Here is a 21,811-nt window from a genome sequence, read left to right as displayed (position 1 = left end):
TATATATATATATATATATATATATATATATATATATATATATATATGTATGTTTATGTGTGCTTATATATATTTGCAAAAACATATTTTTGGTAGATAAATGCATGTGTGTTAGTAAAAAAGTTGAAGTATGATTACGTCTGTATGTAGCAGTATGTGATTGAGTGTGTATGTGTGTATTTATCTATGTATGTATGTACGAGTGTGTATGTGTGTGTGTGTGTGTGTGTGTGTGTGTGTGTTTATGCATTTCTAGCGCCATTGTTATTTCCGCCTGCTATAATGGAGGCTAATAGATCACTACAACGCGTAGCCAATATATACCGCCCTGTAGAAAAAAAGTTCTCATTTATTCAACAATTCATCTAACCCGGCACGACCACCTACAAAATGTTGTTGCGGTATTGGTAAAAATGGCATTTGTGTGGCATATCGACTTTATCATGCATATATGCTAATATGCTACAACGTTTGGAAGACCAAACTTGAAAGTTTAGCTAAAGAGACAGACAATCGTAATAGAAGGCAAACAGGCAGATAGACAGACAGACATGTGTATAGATTTTTGGAAACACTATGAGAGTGCAGTTCCGTTACTATTGCCAAAATGCAATTTCCTAATTTCTCGCATGGGAAATGGTTTGTGAATGTTTTCAAGTGTTGCTCTGACTGCTCTGACCATTCCAAACGTATAGATATTTATATATATATATATATATATATATATATATATATGCATTGCATTTAAATGAGCAGCTCACACCCAAAAGCTGTTTCGGTTTTAGAACTCAACTCCTTGAAATCAACATTTATTTTCGTTTACTTTCCCGCTCTCTCGGTCTTTCTGCATCGTTTCGCTGTACTTGACCATTTTAAATATTAATGGCCAGTGCTAAACGTGGCCCAAACAAAGGCTTTATGCATGCACTTGGAGTAACATTCTGTTGGCCACCAAAGTACAACAACGTCATATTTTGGAGCTTGTAATGATGGTCGGCATGTTTTCAGGGTTTTCTGGCGAATTGAAGAAGGGAGACATACGGCAACAACATCAGTAATTTCATAATTTATGTGCTGGGTGGTGTAGACATTTCATTCTGTGTGTATCCACACTTTGAGAATTATATATACACTTGCGTGGTGCTGAAAAAAAAATAAAATAAAAAGAAAAAAACATTACGATAATTTGAGTTGCGGTTAAAGTGTTTTTTCTTCCTCTTTCATTACTTTTCGTAGTCGATTTTTCTCAAAATAAAGAGAGAGGGAAACTTTCGAAGTCCAATGAAAAATTAAAGTTGATTTTGGTCAAATTCCAAAGCAATCAAAAATCTTAACTTTGATTGAGTCGCAAGCAAGATACAATTGTTACTTTCCGCGATACTTCTATGATCAATAATTCACGCCATCGTTTTTTTTTTTTTTTGATTTTGAAAGAAATTTATATAACTGTTTGAACGCCCGATTGAACGATAATTCTACTTACGAAATTTGCGTTTCAGAAAGGCGGCTTTAATAAATGGCAACAAAAGAGTTACCTCGAAATTGTACTGTTGTGGCAGCCCTTTCAAATTCGGGCGCCCGGTTAAAGGTATCAAACTCATTTCGATAGACTCAAGCTGGATTAACTGTACCTGGACTCGAGCTATCTTTATGTAAAACCACATTCCATAGCACCGAGATAGGTTAAATAGGAAGAGAATCATTTTTATTTCCTTATAGTTTAGGTCAATAAATTCACAAAAAAATTCGAGTAAATATTCATATGTGAAATTTGCAGTTTTGTAACAATCTCGACACAATTAATGTCTATCAATATTTTTTTCTAGCTTTTATGCCATTCTTTGGCAGAGGAGGAGATCAGTTCTTCAGTAAAACATTTCCGTTTGTTTAATAAATGCTTTGAACCTGAATATAGCCATAAAAATGCCTATAAATACCCAAAAGAAATGATTTCTTTTAACTGTCCGCACACGCACAGAATGGGCTGCCTGTGTCGAAGGAAGTCCTGCTGCAAAGTTAAAGCTTACTACCCTACCCTATCTGCCTTTGAAAAGGTCTTATGTTCATCTTCGAGCATTTTCAAACCACCACATAACAGAGTAGCCAGACTTGTTCCATTTCATACTGCAGAGCCCCGCTTTAATTAAACGCACCTCGCCACAATAATGATTATTTTTACAGTTCCCTGCAATAAAATGGCCGGCTCCGTATCTTTAGAGGATTAAATTGGTCATTGCGTACTTTCTCATTTTCCTGCGGTATTTAATGCGAAAATACCTAAGGAAAACAAGTGTCAGCACCGTTGATTTAAGAGATTTGATGCTGGCGATCACGATCTCTCTAACAGGCTTCAAAATGGACGATATAGTTGAATTTGATAATGACACCCGTAAATCTCTAGCGAAATCTGATCTAAAATTTCATATACAAGAATTGTCGGGCAGCGTTCGGTCCACTTGTGCAATTATACAAAGACACCTAAACGAAATTTGCAAAGCATATATGCAAGGAATATGAATATCCTATCAGTAATCGGAGACAGAAAAAAGAATATTCATAGATCAGGGTCCACTTAATTGCAAGCCAGAATTCGTAGAGATGCATTTCTTAGCAGAAACCTTACCGCAGATCAAAGAGGAATTCTTTATGATAAAAAAAAGCGTTTCAAGGAATGGCTTTCTGCATCGCCAGATCGTAAGCCTAGCTTTTTAAGAAGGCATCTTGATTCACATTTTGCTTCACGAACACGAAGAGATGCCAAGCTATCCTTGGTATGGTTGGATGGACAATAATGTAGTTTTCTTAGATTTCAAAATAATCGGTTACTTATAGGTCACCATGTCATGCAAATGCAAAATTTTCGGTTAGTAGTCTACGTTACGGTTAATCCAGACCAATAGATGATAGCAATGATCATGGTACTCGCTTGTCTTCGAAGTTTATGGCCGTCGAAGACTAAAAATTCGAGCCTTATACTCATCAAAGACAAAATTCTCTCCACCAGATTTTCCCTGTGTTCGTTTTTTTTTTTTTTTTTGCTTCTCGTACTTTGAATAATTCCGTTGAAGCGCCAAACACTATCTTTCGATTTATGTACGTTTTTCAGAATTAATTACCAAATTATCAAAAGAGGCCGCAATGAAAAACCTTTGGAGTTGCAGCGATTGTTTAAATCCTATTATCTTGTTATCTTATAAATCGCTTGAGAATTGCAATGGACAGCAAACGCATATTGAAATTTATCATTTGAACGTAACAAAAATAAAAGACGAATAAATTTTTTCCTATCAATTGTACGTTGGTAGACTTTGAATCTCTTTCGCTTGGAACAATTGTTGTTTTAAACCGCATATCGTATTATTAGCATTCTTTGAGTAGTCTGTCTTGCTTCTTTTACCTCACAAAGGTGTCCAAAAAGCTCCAGTAGAGCTCTAGGATAAGAGCGGAGAGGGAAAGAAGAAATGGTGCTCGATTCTCTCAGTGAGAATGTGTGGTCACCTTACATCGCATTATAAAATCTATGATCTTATTTAAAAAAAATTTTTCTCGAGATTGTCTTCGTCTCCTTCCCTTTATATTTCTCCAGAACGTATCGATATATCCTTTTGATAATTTATTACTACGCACTAGTAATTAATCTGTTTCGATATTGAGTTTTCACTCTCGCATTGTTAACTTAACATACCCGCATGCGTACATTTCAATTGCTCCCCATTCTCATCTTTTGTTATTTCGACTTTGTGTTATAGTATCTATATCTCAACGAAAACATATGGTTAACCTGCCATTATTCTAAATCGTGATGCTCTTATCCTCTCTCTCTCTCTCACTGTTTCTCGCTCTCCATTAAACGATCGTCAGGCGATCTCTAATGCCTTTTTGCCTAAAAAAGTATTCTTCTCGCGTTGCTTATCACTTTATGTACTTTGTCCTCGTTGCTATTAGCTTACTGTCAACTATTACTGCGAACAAGTAAGAAATAACTTATTACCAAAAAATCATCGGTAGTAGTTCTTTTTCCAAAGTTGTCCGAACGTATCCTTGGAAATGAAAACAAATGCGTTTTTATTTAAGAACTTTAAGTGCAATAAATGATTAATCAAAACTAAACTTGTCGAACTTGTTATTGTTGTCGTTTTTCCTTTCAATTGACGGAAATTGAATTAAAAAAGAAAAATTGAAATCACGAACTAATAAGTATATGCATATAGGTATATACCTATATATTTATATGGCCATATATATGTAATCATAGAATCATTACTCTTCATTCATCGCAACAATTGATATTAACAAACACTGGCAACACTAAATAAGTAGTAGCAACAAGAACAACTTAGCTCAGCAAATAAGAAAAAATAAGGGAGCAAAGTAAACGTAAATGTATCATTCAAAGACATGACAATGCAACACGACGTGCTCTCTGTCGTTGTCAACTATGTGACGGATCAACAACTTGGTCAGCCTGCTGAGTCTACGTTTTTTGTTTTTTTTTTTTTATTCTTGTGAAATAGAAAAGAACGTATTTCCTTTTATTTTTTCTTTACCTTAGTATTCAAGCAAAAGTCGTTGTTAAATTGTCCACTTTTCGATTCCTTAGGGTTGTTGATTACTTTACTAAATAGTTAGATGGCTGGTTGTCTGGCTAGCTGCCTGAATAGCTGGCTGGCTGGCTGGCTGGCTGGCTGGCTGACTGACTGACTGACTGGCTGGCCTGTTTTACTATCAGTAATGTCTACCTTTCATACAATTATTCATGCAACTAAGCAAGCCAAGCCAAGCCAAGCCAAAACAAGCCAAGCCCAGCCCCGGTCGGGTGACAATCAAAGTACAGTATCTTTGCAGTCATATTGTACATTCATTCATGCGTCCATCTATCAATGCGTCCGTTCGTTTGTATATCTATTCATTCATTCATTCATTCATTCATTCATTTCTACGCTTAACTAACACCCCGGCAACATGCAGTGCACACAATTATTCATGCTGGCTCAGCATTTCTTGTTTATACGTACGTACATACAAACAAACACAAAGGCAAACGTATATATATATATATATATATATATATATATATATATATATAGATGTGTAGACCAACTCTCCAATCGCACGCTATGCAACACGTAAAAATTGCGAAATGTTAACGAAAAGAATTCCAACCATTTATGCCAACGCAACGCTATGGAAAGTGCATCACGTACGCATATCAGGCATCGTTTATACTGATTATTACGATTTCTGATTTTGTATTATTTTTTTTTTTTTTTCGTTTCTTTTCTCTTTTTTATCCTTTTCATGTTCAAACTACAAATGCTTTATTAACAACGACGAGAAAAAGTTAAAGGCGATGACCGTACACTCTATGCAGCACACACTACTTCTCAAGACGGTTGAATAAAAAGCTGGGATGGTCGAGCGGGAGAAGGCACTGAGATTGAAACATAGATTGATAGGTAGAAGGATAGAGAGAGAGAGAGAGAGAGAGAGAGATAACTAGTGAGAAAGCGAAAGAGAAAGAGAGAAAAAGAAAAAGTTAAATATATTGACAAAAGTTTTTAATGTCATTCGCTATTGCAGATTACCTACGTATGGCATTCATAGAGGCAGTTTTCCGTTTCCGTATAGTCGGCCTGTTATATAATTTTGTGCACATATATGCCTACCTGCCATGTTCCTGACATTGTCGAGACTTATCATGAATGGTCATCCATTTATTGTACGACTTGTGTTTACCTGGCCGGCTTTCTGTTTGTTCTTTGTTATTTTTTTTTTTTTTTTTTTTTCTTCCATTTTTAATGTACGCAGCCGTCTCTACCCACCTTGCTGCTGCTGATGTCAAGCGCTTTATAACACCTTTAACTATGTTACTGAAACATTTAGTCTTGACTTATGTTTATAAACATATCTGCCTGACAGTAAATGGAGTAAGATACCCTTAGCGGGTGTGTGTATGAGTGAGTGCGTGTCTGTATATATTTCTCTGATTCAGATTCCCCATTTCGTCCGTCTTATGTCTCATTTCATCGCTTACGTATATACGTATATACGTACCATCGTCTAGTTTATTGCGTGACGGAGAGTCTATGAAAAATGCAATCAACTCTCATTTAACAGCATCATTTGTCACTTCAGTTTATGGCAAAAAGTATCCTGTCGAGTAGCTAGTTGTAGGTGGTTGTAATACTTAATCTTGTCATACTCGTTGCTGTTATTTTGTATTTTTGTTTTGTTTTGTTTTTTTTTTTTTTTTTTTGCGATGCTTTTTTAAATCCTATTTTTATTTGTCTTGTTCTGTTTTTCATTTATTCACTTTTCTTTTATTTTATATTTCACTTCTATACTCCCCTTGTTATATTTCATTTCATTTATGAAACGGGTCAAGTAATTAAATATAAATTGTAAATGTTTTTAAATAAAATTTAACACCACATAAAATACAGTTTTAGTGGTTTAAATTAACACCTCTTGATGCAAGCTCATCAAGCTGGCACTGATGATGATGGCGCTGGCGATTGAATAACACTTTACGAAACAATATGTACGAATGTATTCTCAAAATTTTCATCATTACCATTATCTGCACTTAATAGTCATTGAGAATACGCCACAAATATTTTTACCATAGAGCGTAAATATTATATTTTGTTAAAAAAACGAAAAATAACAATTTTTTCGTCTCGTTTTTTTGCAAAAAAATTGCCTCAAGCTATCTCTTCTCACACGTATATAAACGGTAGTCGTTAAGGGGATTTACTCTGATAGTGGAAAAGTGTCTGCTATTCTGGCTATGAAAAGCCAGCCACCCAATATGTGGTGAAACCAATAAGAGAGAAGGGCGAAAAAAAAAGAACAGCAACTCAGTTTAACGCGTTAAGGGAAAAGCGAAAGGGCGAAGCATTACAAGCAAAATATAAAATAAATCGTTTATCCGCATTCGAGTATGCAAAGGTGCTAAAAACGTATAAAGGAAATTATTATACTTATATGCAGAGGGTAGTGTTATATACTGCGCTTATTATCACACCCCTAAAGCGAAATATTGAAATTTTTTTTTTTTTTATTTTTTTTTTTATTTTTTTATACACTGATAAAGGTTTGAACTTGAAAATTGAAACAAAGATTTCAATTAGCAATGAATGCCTTTGTTGAAATTAGTGTAAATATCCGCGAAGCGATGCTAAAAATATGATTAATTAGGATTAAAAATTTCACATATACCATTATGGGCATACATTGCGGAATGTCGAACTCTAGCACATAACCGGAATTGTGTTTTAATCAGTTTGCTCACAATTACACCTCGGAATAATTAATGGCTCAATATGCAGGTTACAATCAATCTTTGTTTTCATCAAATGGCGAACAGACTTGATCGAAATATTAAGTCTTCGCAATCCATAAATCGATGGCCACAGTGAAAAAAATCATGCAAATCATTTTGAAACGCTTTAATTATTGAACACTCAAGTTGCGTCCGTGCCATATATTATAGTCGTCAAAGGCCGATCAAAGTTGACCGAAACCTTGATTATCTTGTCGCTTATGGAGATTGATTTACCGGCACAATCTGCAGATCATTATTCATCATATCAATTGTAATTTCAATTTATTTATCTCGTAACTATAGGGTTGTTCGGAATCTCATTTCTTTTTGCTTTTTTTTTTCTTGCTCAAAATAAACGATCGAGGGATACAACATGATCGGGGACGCTTGAATTCAAGAAATTCACTTGCTTAGCGACCTTTTGCCCTTGTTTTGTCGTGAGGCATCTTAAACGGAACGAGATTTTGTGAACCAGTTGTGCCATTCGCTTTGTGGCAGCACATTCTCTGCATACACGGCCAATATTTTTATTTTTGGTTGAATAGCATTTTCACCTTTTCGATAGCAGAAAAGTAAAATATGCGGAAAGGACCGCTTGCAACTTTCCATATTTGACAGAGCCGCTAGCAAATACCATTGTTCTCGTAAACGATCCTCGCTTTATCAGCTGTCGAAATACGTAGCGGGAATGTGGCCTAAAAGTGCACTTCGCTGTGGGAACATGCCTCCTAACTTCTCCTACAACAATAAAGTTAAATGACTTTTCGAACAACCCAATACAAAGTTGAAGTATTTTGTAAATTTCGTACACTTTCAAGATTAAATGATAATCCAGTAATTAAGCTCATAAAGCCGTTACAACACTTGTAAGAAATCCTATCATATCAACATGCACTTGCATGTCAGATTATTCCAGATAAGCGGTCTTCACTTAAAGAGGCTGTAATGATTGATCAATAAAACCTAAAAGATTGAGGTTGTGACAGGTCACTCAAAACACTAATCTTTCTCTTCTACTCTCTGGATGTGTTCTAGCTGCACATTGACATCTGTCTCGGAGGACAAATCAAAAATGCACGAAGTTTGCACATATTATGCTTCAACTTCAAAGTGTATATAAATTTTCGAGAAATAATTAATTTCGGGAACAACGAAAGTTTGTTTAGTTAGAATGCAAGCATGCTTCAGCCACCTAAACCTGCCTTAAGTAATTTTTGCGAGAAATTACTTTACCAGTTAAAAGCGAGCTCGAAAAGGTGAACTTTGCGATACGCAATGAAGTGGAAGACTTAACAAATGTAGGTACGATTCGAACGCTATTACACTACATGATAACAGTAAGCGTTCTCTTAACGTTCTTTTAAAAAACTACAATCACTTAAGTAATTAGCAAAAACAAATTACAAAGCACCATAACGAATAATGCAAGTACGCTTACGTTATCGGTGTCGGCCTTAAAACGCATCGTAATAATGGATCAATCAAATTTTACAAAGCAACAATACTTTTGTGTGCCTTCCCTCCGATTAGGAGGGAGTAACTTCTTTATATCCCCTTTTAAATCTTCAATTTATTGACCTCTGTTACTTAATCAGTATTGAGTAGAAATTCCGATCGATTACCGAGCAGTTACGGAGGAGTTACTCTAATGACATTCAGACTATAACAATCGAAGATCTGGCGAAGAAATTCGAACCGATGTCTTCATGATGCCACTGATAGAATACAAGAAACTCTTGATACTTGTAGCAAGCGCATGCGCTGCATTTATCGATTACGTTTCCGCGTATTCAAGACAGAGAACAGCACCTGTTGTAAATCTATTTTCAACGATGAAAACCATTTCACCTCAGTGATTTCGTTAAGCAGCAACATTTGCCTCGTCTTATCAAGTTAGCAAGAGCCGGACTCTTATGCATTTGTGGGGACGACTATCCAGCCTTGCTTGCCGGCTAAAAATATTGTATACCCCAGGCAAGACGATCGCATTCGCTACGCGCGAAAATTCGATTGAAAAGATCCTTAATAAGGAAAATAGTTATTGGAAACTTGATGAGAAACTTAAGTGATTTTTCTTTTTTTATTTAGGTCAAACATCAAGTTTATACACTACTATTTTAATTTTTATTTTAAATATTTTTGCTATTAATAATGTTTTTATCGTCGTTTCGTTTCAGGTACGTTGAACAAATGCTTTACGACACATGTGCTTGAACCTTATATTTCAGGTATCGTACCGCATACTGTTATTGTTATTATTATCACAATATTTTCATTTTTGTTTTTTTTTTTTTTTTTTTTAATTCACAACCTAGTAAACACGAATCGCTTTTAAAATAATTTCATTTTAAATAAATTAAACGGAATTCATTCGCTGTGTGGACTGTCTTCGTAAATAGCTCGCAACTAATATCTACCAAGTGTCACAATCTTTATATATTATGTCTTTAATAACTTGCATACGATGTATAAAATATTTATATATGCCACCTACAGTTTTCCGAATGCACATTAAGTGTATTTCAACATTAATTAGACAATTTGTTTTGACTGGACAACGACACGCTCAAATCGAGCGTGCATGCAAATAGGCACCCAAGTACTATCTCCATCACAAGCTGCGCTCTTTTTTTTTTTTTTTTTTTATATATTTATATAAATATATTTGTGATATATATATATATATATATATATATATATATATATATTGTGTTTAACCGATGACAATAATACGGTCCCAGAGCTGATAATTTGTTAATGAAAAACTTGTTGGAGAAAATAAACATAAATGTCTGTTGGTGTGTATTTAACAAGTTTCTCAAATAAAAGAGCTCAATACGTACATACATGACCTAATTAGGTGGTTAATTAGAAACATGAAACATGTGTCGTCGATATAAGTTTACGTAAATATATGATATGATATGATATGTGGATAGATAGAAAAGTTTTGTTGCCTAGTTTTTTGCGGTTCTGCCTCACTGGGATATGTGACTTCATTAGAGCATAAATACTCTAAATTATGAAATTAGAAAAGCAACAAATTAGTTCAACTCTGAACTAAATGAGAATCCATGATTTTTTAATCGTTATTGACGCACAAAACATCCAAGATATGAGGAAGCATGCTAAGCGAGATGACTAATAGGAGATGACTAAAGCCTCGTAAGACAACTTTGTGGTTTTTGTTTTTTTTTTTTTTTTTCTTTTTCATCTATACTAAGTTTGGCCAAGAAGGGATAGCGCGATCGGGCTGAAGAGACAGCATGCAGCTACATTGTGATATATGAAAAAGAAAAAAAAAAAAAAAAAAAAAATTAGATAAATAGGCAAACAATCGATTAAGAATCGTACTGTGCCGACATGACAAATACATGGTTTTGGATACACATATAATTATACGTATAAAGTTATGCATGTGCACATAGAGGTATATATATATACATATTTGACGTACCCATTGGACTTTGACTATAGCCATCGTGAGAACATCTTGTCATTTACGCGACATTTTTTCCATTTATACTGACTTTAAAATTACGTCTTTGGCGACACAAACGCGTTGGGACCATTCTTCGTCATAACAATGTAAACCCTTGCACACCTCTTCAAACAGCCGATTATTTAAACAATCAAAAATTCGCATTAATCGGTCATCTGCCGTAGTGCACTCCTTTCGTACTTAATGATTTCTTTTTGGGAGCGAACGTCAAGAATAAATGGTATGAGCATGGACAGCGATTTTTGGCGCCAGCGGAAATCGTTGATGCGTTTAAAAACCATGTTTCGTAGATGTGTCAAACCAAATGGAAAACATGCTATGACAAATGGTTCGGACGTCTACAAAAGTATATCAATCATAAGCGGGGAATATGTCGAGAAACTGTAAAAATATTTTTAATAACAAATTTATTTTTTGCTTCATTTCTGTACACACATATACATATATATATATAGAGTATAGCGGTAATACGCAACATTAAAAAATTTCATAACATTTAATTTGATTAAAGATAGTTTATGCTTGAAGTGTTTGCAATAATCGCCACAAACTTGGTCATAAGCTCAAGTCGGCCATCTTTCATAGATGGATGGCGTGTGACGTTGAACATTTCAATTTTCGAATTTTTTTTTAGTGCAACTCATGAATTTTTTGCCTTCTATCTCTTGCACACCTTTGATTTATCCAATTCACTCAGTTTTTCAATTAAACAAACAAAGAGAAAGAAAGAAAAATGTTGAAAACCCTTTTCTATAAGTTCGAAATTTATTTTATTCTCTTTCAGTTTACTTATTGCATGTATCGCCCGCGTAGAGTAACGTGGTTTTATGCTTTTTTAAGATGAACGTAGTTTATAGCGGCACAAACTTAATGCAGCCTTGAAGGTTTATACGGCACCCATGTGGCTTGACATAGTGTTGCTTTGCGTTTGATTTACATTACTCTCCAAAAGTGGTAAGACGTCAACACTTTTCTTTATATGTTGTTTGCGGCAACAATAAGAGATGGCGGCAGCAACACTCGAGCCCAACAGGGCACCCGCTAAACAATCCGACCAATGATGTTTGTAATCAAATACACGACTCAAGGCAATAAACCAGGCCAACAGCAAACAAACTAATTGCACCGTTGGCAAAATGAGGTCAAATACTGCCGCTTTCGACTGTTGTCGTACAAAGCATTGATGCGATTGTAGTTGTTTCTGTTGTTGTATGTATAACACCAAATAGACCATAGAATAAAAGGCTAAGCTTGAGTGGCCGCTAGGAAAGGAAAAGTGAGCATAGTTCAACAATTCTGCGGTAACATAATTAGCTGTATTTTTGCATGTATAGACTTGAACGAAAATGCCTACATTTTTAGGATCGGCACACGATGAACCATCTGCCAGCTGAGGTTGGCACAATGTAATGAAGTGTGGCCTTAAACGACCTATAGCATATTTACCCACATTTTTAAATAAATGCTCAATAGTAAAGCCAAACAGAAACCACACTTCTGTTGTATATAACTCAAGCAAAAATTTCGACCATTTTAGTCGTTTTTTACCTTCACGCAAATGCTTTAAGAATATCCATAGCATTAAAACAATCAAAGGTGCATATAAGCCAATGATGTACATTACATTAGTTGATATTGTGCTTGGATGATAAGGATATCGCAAGGTGTTGTCCTCACAAAAAAATCCACGTTGCGTAGGCGGTCCCCATAACTTATCGTAATTGAACACAATGCCGAGTAAAATGCCCAGAATGATTAAATTAAGTATAATTTTCATTAAGCACATTTTCGACATTTTTTAAATGAATTTTAAATGAAAATCTAGCAGACGCTACAATCACACGTAGATACGTTGAACTGCTAATGGGTGTTGCTCTCCACATACTGTTATTGGCGTTTGCGATTCTTATCTGTTTAAGCAGACATTCCAGATATTGTTCGAAATCTTAAAAATAAACGCCGCACCATCGTTCTGGTAGAATTTCTGAAACCCTTTCACTGTTTGCGTTGAGAAATGCTTCTCTAACTTAGCCCTTAAATACATATTTCTGCCAATGGTCGATATTTTTAAAATTAGTTTTAAAATTCAGTCGAACTAGAATGTAGGCAATTGGCAACAATATGCATTTAAGCATTAAGATAGCGGTATGAAACTCGCAAATGACAAGATTTACCCATTCTAGGGTCCATTTTTTATACTTCGAAGAGTTGTTTGTTTTTATTTATTCATTTATTTTAATTTTTTTTTTTTCAAAGCTTACTGAGTCATTACCAATAGCTTAGCGGTATGAATATGTCGTCGTCTTGTTTCGGAGATAACAAAAATGAAAGCAATATTAATAATATTAGCTTTGCATAATAGGAGATAAGCTGCGAACCTACACTACCAACAAAATAAGCGGAAACAATGAGATACACTTTCAAAACTTTCGCTTATAACAAACTCTCTTTTAACAAACGAAAACAAGAAACAAATTACGGGCGGCTTAAATCGAATTTGTTACCACCTATTGCTTACCTGCTTTGAGGTGAGGAAACTCTCGAGAAATATCGAATTATTATCGAATATATATCATACGAAGTCTTGCATGCGAGCAGCAATCGTTTGCTGTCTTGTCTATGTCAACAATACCACGCCCAAATGATGAATGGGAGAAACTCTATGGATTTGTCTGCAAGAGAAAAGTCCGAAGTAATCGGGAATGTTATTCGATAGCGTGGCATAGGTGTGGCTACATTTCTGTTTTGTGAGTGAAGCAATGGGAAATGTTTCAAAAAGTCTTTTGAATTTTTTTTTTTCTACGACTTGAGTTCAATTCACTTTTTATCATGTTCCATGAATCTATTTCTGAATCGATGTGCTTGGCAGTTTTTAAAAGCTCTTTCAATTCAAACTGATACGCAGCCGTGGCATTAGCAATTTGCCTCTTAAAAATAAGACTTCTTTCCATAGACGGATCAATGTTCATAAAGAAATCGCCAAGTTCATTTGCCATTCTTAAACCTTCACTAAGACTTTTCAAATTAAATGTCACGTTTCCAGTGTTTGTTGAAGCCTCCTCTTCAATGGGCTGTGAATTTAACATTTCCTTTAAGTCGGTTTCAGTCAAATCTTCATCTTGCGATTCAAGCAATTCCTGAATGTCACTTGATTCCATCTGTTCGAACCCCTCTCGTCCTATTCTATTCGCGATTCCGGCTATGTTTGCAGTCAAAGTTTGAACTTGCACACATGGTTCGTCATTTTCCGCAGTCAGAGCAGGCCACAGTTTTTTCCAGCATTACCTCAATGTGTGTGGCTTCAGTTCTTCCAATGATTCTTTTATGTTTACGATGCATTTTGCTATGTCAAATTTCTTCCTGCATTCCATAATATTCATATCAGGATTACATTCCATATTATTCAATGTGATTTTGAAGGTTCGTCTTATGTAATAGAGCTTAAAGGCCTGGATTATTCTTCGGCCGAGAGGTTGAAGCAAAGCCGTCGTGTTGGGAGGTAAAAATTTCACTTTAATGTTTGGATGCATAGTTGCAAGCTCGCGACGCGGACCTGGTGCATTGTCCAAAACTAGAGGTGCTTTATAGTCAAAAATGGTGTTTTTTTTTTAATAAGTTTCAACTTCAGAAACAAAGCAATTTCGGAACCAGTCACAAAAAATCCACGAATAAAGAAATTTATAGCCGCGAATATGGGAATTGAGTCGCATTTTTTTTCATCCACGAATAGTGAAACCGCAAACAAAGGAAGCGCGAATAAGTAGCTTTTACTGTATAGCAAATTTATAGTGAATAAAATCTATTAAAAATGCAAAATTCGATTAATGGACTTTCTTCGATCAATTTAATCATTGGTTTCACTCTACAATTACAATTCATTTAATCAATTATAAAATTAATTCATTTTCCTATTGTAATCACTTAATAGAGAATACGAGCTTTTTCTCTTACCTCTCCTCTTCCTCCCCCGAACACTATTCCATTCATGTCGGTCTCTTTTAGCTGCTATTCAAGTACATCTGCGAGCAATTAGTAACAATTTGATTAAGGAACTTAAACAGAATCTAATTCAATTGATAAGCCGGCTGTTTATTATGCTCTACGCACGCACATGTGTATTGATAAATAGTGTAAACAAACGTACTGAGGCGCGTACATAGCGATGCAAATTTACTACAAATTAAAGCACCAGGGACTATCAAAACATTTAACTCATTGAAGGAAAATTATTGAAATTTGGTTAAAATAACAAGAAGTGCTCGTAACTAGGCTTAAAACTACATTTTGCAGCGATTTACTAAATTTATTAATATTTTTACATTAAATATGGCATCGATGGGTGAGGCTGTGCAAAATCTTCGACAGATGCTATTCGCAGCTGTTTTCGTCGGTTCACATTTGGGTTGAAGATCGAACATACCTGAAATGATGTGAAAGTTCCAGCTGTTTCAACAGTGAGTTTGGAGATGTATAGATTTTTTTTTTTTTTTTAATGGAATAATAAAAACAAAACAAAAAAAAGATTTGGCTTCCCCCGTTCCGAGAGCTCAGAAAGACGATAGGAATTCGTAAAATGCCAAGTGTCATGTCCGCCGAGAATTTTAAGTGGGTAAAGGTTTATGTCGAAACCAGTTTGCGGAAAATCACTGGCAGGGCAATCACTGGCATGAGCGTTTACGCTTTACGCTATCTTTATGTTTAACTCTTTCTCTATTCCGTTTTCTCTCTCTCTCTCTCTCTCTCTCTCTCTCTCTCTCTCTCTCTCTCTCTCTCTAACTGTGATGATAATCATGCTTATTCGTCGTAGACGATTAATGCACTTCAACACTATAGCGTGAACGTCTTTCTGCTATTTACAGAGACGAAGTCTCATAAAAGACGCTTGCATTGCACTCATGCCCCTCTGCTCTTGTTCGAATCGAAAAAATAATTGCTTCTAATCGGCATATGACGATCACATGCACAGTTCGGTTGTAGCCTCATATCTGATCAAATAATGGTTTTACGGCATATGCTCCAAACTTGGCGTAGTGAATGAGCCTTATTTTCGCTATAGCTCAACGCAAAGACGTGATAGTGCTCTTGCTTTAAAAGATACATATAACACAAATTGCAGCGAATCTCACTGACATCATTTAAATCTTGCAAGCTCTCTTGCTCTCAATTGCTTTAAAACGTTTTATAACTATAATAATAAAAAAAAAAATTTATATATATAAGTGAACACTTTTATGATATAAGCTAAAAGTTTATTTCAATACTTTTTATTATGGAACTTATTAGTTAAATATTAAAGTGACTGTGATTCTCATAAAGAAAGAAAAGAAAAAAACTTATTTTGAGATGACATAAATAATATGAAAACTAAAACATATAGAAAACGAGACGATTCGACGTCTACGTTGGCAGCACTCGGTGCAGTGCAATGATAAGATAGTACATGAAACCTTCGCTGTGTGCAATGGATAAAATAACGGCGATTGATGATTTCGCATTTTTAGCAATCATAAAAACAGTCGAAGGCTTTGTTGAATATAAAATGAATGTATATGCAAACGCAGTTAGACTATAAGTTGTTTTAATGAAATCATTGCTGATCTTAATAAACTGTTCCACGTAAACAAATGAGAACATAACAGACGCGCAAAGTCGAGCATTAAATACGCTGCATCACTTCGCCCAACACTTTCATTTCTCTTCATTTTCCTGATAATACACCCGCAACTATGCTTTGTTTCCATGTAAACGCATGCTTTTCATGCAAGTCCTTACATTGGCATGTGCGCAAAACGGAGGTCGTCGTGGACCAAATTTAGTTGTCTTATCAAAGGTTTTATTAATTCCTTAACCACCGTCGTTATAAATAGCCGCACTTTATTTACTATTATTTTTCGCCACAAAAAGGCTCATTTTTGACAGGAAACCTTATATGGTAGTGTCTAAAAAATTGACATAGGCCGTCCAAATTTCCTATGCTTAATTTTTTTATGTCATATTACTATTATCGAACAAGTTTCATTACAGGTAATTAATAAATAGACTCTTTCTTACATCGCGTAAGAACGTCTTTATGGGCTCGGATTCAAAAAACTAGCCGGTTTCGATCACAATTTTTCTCATCAATTTTAATCACCAAGTTGCTATCACATTGAGCTTTGTGGCGAGGAATTTTGTAAATTAGCCTCCATTTTCTCATGACGAATTTTATATAATAATACGTTCTATGGGAAGTGCTAGTAAAGGTCGTTCAATCCAAGCTCATTTCTATAGGGTTCTTCTTTTGGGCCAAAAAGCGTCAGTGCAGAAAATTTCGATCAAATATTTTAAAAATTGCGACGTACAAGTGGTGAACATAAACGAGTATGGACCGACGTCAGGCGAACTAACGAACAGACGAATACATATTCTCAGATCAAATCAGCAAAATTATTCTGAGTCGCTCGGTATAATAAATGGCTTGACTATTTCAAATCTTTCTGCGCATTACATGCATTCGCCCAAAGTTAATAGGCCCTGCACCACAAGCAGTGTAATGTGCAAAAAAGCATTGAAATATTACAGAAGCGTTGCACCGATCATATGTCCCCTGAATGGGACTATTTTCATGAATGATATTCAACTTTGCAAAAGAAAATTCTTACTTAGTCTCGGCACGCATTGACTGGTGTATTAATTATATTATTGGTTAGCATTTAATAATTGGTTATCCTAGAATTTTGTCCTTGGAAACGTTTAACTCATTTCACAATTCTTTTGGAAATATGTAGATGATATCTTCATTTTGGCTAAGGAGAGAATGTGTACCACAATGACTGCACAGTTGCGCAGACAGACAGATGAAGAGACGACCAGACGGACATGTTTAATTGCATTCCGAATTCCAAATTTGAGACTGGCCAAGAATTTATATACTTCATGGCGATTTTGCAGCCCGATTCTACAGCCCCGTTATTAAGTCTTGAGAAAAGCATTAAATTTTGATACACTATAATATTGGGTGGGCGTTGTCAATTTGCTCCATTTTTGTACAGGTGCTTCTACAACATCGCCCATAACATCTTTGCTCAAAATTTTTGTACATTTATCTGCTATAGTTTATGAGTGATGAGTAAGGAAACTATTTTTTTTATTCCCCTTGAAAAACAGAGTTGGTGCTGTGAGCGCGTCCTTCGGTCGATTTAGACCATTTTCAATACCAACTTGCTGGCAAAAATTTCTAATGGTTTTGCGAATTTTCAATTCGATGGACGGACGGACATGCTTAAATCGATTTAGAATTTGCTGTTGATCCAGAACGTATGTACTTTGCGGCGGTCTCTGATGCTTCGTTCTGGGCGTCGCAAAGGTTGTGAAAAAATGAATGTACTCCTCATCCTACGGAGATGGGTGTAAAAAGAAAAACCATAGAACATGAGAAGTATTAGGTGAACAAATATGCAAATAGCAGTCAAATTCGTGTTTGCAAGCTCCTGTATCCTGTAAATTTTCAAATTTCTTGCTCTAGCAAATAACAAAAATTATTACCTTCAGTTTATTTGGTGTAGCTCGCACACATACGAGTCATTCAATCTTGAATCGGTACGACGTTTGATAACATTTTTAATAGAATACAATTGTTAAAGTAAAAAAGGAAAAAATTAAGTAAAACTGTTAGTAATTAAATTCTCTAATTGCTATTAAATGCACAATTTGTTTGGTTTTATGACTATTGTCTGATGTGACATGCTTGGCATGCTTTATTACTAAGTGCAACATATGTAATTTAAAATTTTTATGTACGTACATTAGCTTGTGGATATCTGTGAATGTGTATTCACGTATGCGTTTATGTATATGTTTTCTGTACGGGAATGTATGTTTATACATGTTTGTATATGCGTGTGCAGAAAAAACGTTACAATTATCATTATCTGGTAGGTATCTATCTGTCTACAAGTTCTTTAAATTACCGTAGTTGAGATTTTCGTTTTACTTTATCGTAGTAGTGTTCGTTAAAGAAATGAAAATTTAATCATTTTTACATTCACTTTGTAACACTTAATAAAACACTGCGAAAACTATCTGTAATCAGCCTATGTTCAGCATTAAATGTATAAAACACAGCAAAAAAACCAAAGCGTTCTTACAGATTGCTCTTATATGCAAAATAATAGCAGAGTGACTTTGCATTGATTGCAAACTTTTGATATTTAGACGCAGATGCAAAAACGAAAACGCTTCTATTTCAGAACTATGATGCAATTATTATATATGCGTAACTGGTGTTGTACGGTTGCATCGTATTTTGAAAGCAATCGTTATTGGTTCACAACTATCTTAGATAAAAGAAGGTCTGAAAAATCTTGTTTTCATTAAAATTTGTTAGCCGACCAGCTAGGACTCTAGATTATTTCGATTATTTTAGAGATTAGATTATTTATATCCAATTTTAGATCATGCATTGTAAGCGGCATAATGGGCATAAGGTGCCCTAAGCTTGGCTTTGAATTTCTGTTAACCTTTTCACGAATACAAATCCTGTTAGAAATAGAACATGGATAAAAGAATGGACAAAGTAGTAGTTAGAAGACCAGGAGGACCTTTTCCTGCCATTGCAAATGAATTCACAGAAGTAGTCTGCCGAGAACCTCCAATGTTGATCATAATAACCTTAGCCATAAAGAATAGAAGATTGTTAGGTCGCTTATATATGAACGGCTTTTGCAAAGGGGCGATTTAATCGAGTATACTTTAATCTTGTGTTCGTTCGTCATGTGTGCATTTTCTATACTTACCCCACCCTTAAAGGCTAATGCTTTAAGATGAAATGGCATTGAGATCCATTACGCGTACGATGTGTAATTAATCGTGGAAACTGGTAACCCATGACTGAATAAGTTCATAGGATGACGATTGACGTTAATCAAACAAGTGTAGCGTTTAAACTGATGGTCGGAACATTATCAAATTTTGACAGATTTGGTTTGAAAGTCAACACTATTAATACTACTGCTTAAAAAGTCCCATCGATTTTTCAATAATGATAACATTTATATGCTATCCTACGATATTATTGAGTGTTGTATGATTGAGAAATTATTTCTCTCTTTTTTCGAGGTTCGCCAGCTCAAAAATAAAAATTAATCCCGGTATTGATTTCCAAAATTTTTATTTCCAAGACTTTTGCCGTCACTTAGGATCATTCGACGACTTCAAACAACAACGACTTCAAATTGACCAAGTAGTACGCTTCTATTTACAATCGTTCTTAACCGCTACTAATGACGCTATAAATTCACGTATGAGTGAGTTGAAATATCAGCAAAAGAGATCAGCAAAGAAGGTACACAGGGACATAGACTTAAAAAATTGATTCTTTTAAGATAGTTTGACGCTAAAGTTTCTTGAATTATGAATTGGGAATGCATAGTTGAAATGCCAATGACTTATTAAGCATCACTAATGACATATAACAGTATGACTTATATATTGTTTAGCGAAGCAACGTGTCTCTATTTTTTAAGCAAAGCCTTTGGAGTCAACATTGCACATGCATCAAAGATACGCTACGATTTTTGTAATCCGTTTCTGGTTGCTTGTCTTCTAAAACCTCCGGACTCATATCTGATATGGTTTGTAAGCTCTTTACAAACTTAGTGAATACTTTTCGTTTATTGTAATTCTCGGCTCTCTGTTAACTATAAATATTGGTCGGCTTAGAAAATATTAAATCTTCGAATAAAATGAAATTAAAAAAAAAGAAGAAAAAGTAATTGCAATAAATATATATGTATTTTCAACAATTTTTAAAAAGGCTTAATAGTTTTTAGATTATTTACGATGATCTCCTTGCATGTCACATAAAATGTATTTTTATAACGAAACCCCTAAGGGAGACACAACGAAAACAAATGCTTTGAAGATCAAATAATTAAAAAAAGTGTTTTAAGAGCTCGAGATGTCGAGCGGTTACAAACTAGATGACAGAATTATTTTGCTTGCCTTGCATGAACGGCGGATATATAAGTTATGTAATGAAATTATGCAATTAAAGTTTTTGCTTTTTTTTTTTGTTTTAAATTGTAAGCATTTAAGATAAGACAACTTGTCACAAATCTGAAGTACTATCTATCCATAAATTCTACTTAAAAATTTTATTTCAATTTTCTCTCTTCTCTTATGCAATTGACAATCAAAGTTTAAGTGGAAAATATTCCGAAAAGAAAATTTCTTAAATTTATGCAACAAGAAATAAAGTTTACGACCTCAAAAATTTAGTTTTTAATGGAATTTAAAGCATTAAAAAAATTTGAATTTCTTTTTCTTCTTGTTTTTTCTTGTAAAACGTCCCATGTAAAATCAAGTAATAAAATTGAAATAAAAATGAAAATAAAAAAAAAAAACAAAAAAAACGATTTTTATGTAGTTAATTAAACAACCACAACATACGATATCTAATGACCGTTTTTAAAATCATTAAACTATAGTGTAAAGTCCGAAAAAAAGGAATGCGGGGTGACTTATGGAAATCGTTCCTGTTTAAAAAGTGAGTTTGAGTTGTAAAGTAAGAAATGAAAAGCCCGCTGCACTCAGATCCATCTTAACGGCGAGACGATAAACTTGAAGCAAAAGAGACGTATACTCAACGCGCTCTAACTTACGAACTGATTGCAGTCTATTAGAATTACATATTAAGGCTGGTCGTGGCTGATTATTGTTCAAATACCTTGTCGTAGGTTTGGTTTGAGCTTAAGTGTACGTTCGTATGTGGAAGCCTAAACCACACAATCCTTTCATTCACGTATAACAAAGTGTGGTTTCGCCAATCGCGGTTAATTTACGCTCTACTAAGTTGTATATATATATATATATATATATATGTTGGAAATACATGATAGCATTTCAATAACAACTAATGCACATGTAACACACACACACACACACACACACACACACACATATATATATATATATATATATATATATATATATATATATATATA

At 34.6% G+C, this 21,811-nt stretch overlaps 2 protein-coding genes across 3 annotated transcripts in view; one reads left to right on the top strand and one right to left on the bottom strand.

Moving 5' to 3' along the window:
* The window catches only part of LOC119645097 (uncharacterized protein DDB_G0283357), a 678,949-nt gene that overhangs the window by 432,438 nt on the left and 224,700 nt on the right, over window positions 1-21,811 (top strand). The window lies entirely within an intron of this gene.
* On the bottom strand, window positions 11,478-12,753 carry LOC119645095 (putative phosphatidate phosphatase). The gene has a single exon (XM_038044997.1). The coding sequence runs from the start codon at window positions 12,622-12,624 to the stop codon at window positions 11,716-11,718; it is 909 nt and encodes a 302-aa protein (XP_037900925.1). The 5' UTR covers window positions 12,625-12,753; the 3' UTR covers window positions 11,478-11,715.

The sequence above is a fragment of the Glossina fuscipes genome, unplaced genomic scaffold, assembly GCF_014805625.2.
Source record: "Glossina fuscipes isolate IAEA_lab_2018 unplaced genomic scaffold, Yale_Gfus_2 1, whole genome shotgun sequence".
In the NCBI taxonomy this organism is placed as follows: domain Eukaryota; kingdom Metazoa; phylum Arthropoda; class Insecta; order Diptera; family Glossinidae; genus Glossina; species Glossina fuscipes.
Note: the sequence above shows the minus strand (reverse complement) of the source record. Positions and strands in the feature narration are given on the sequence as shown.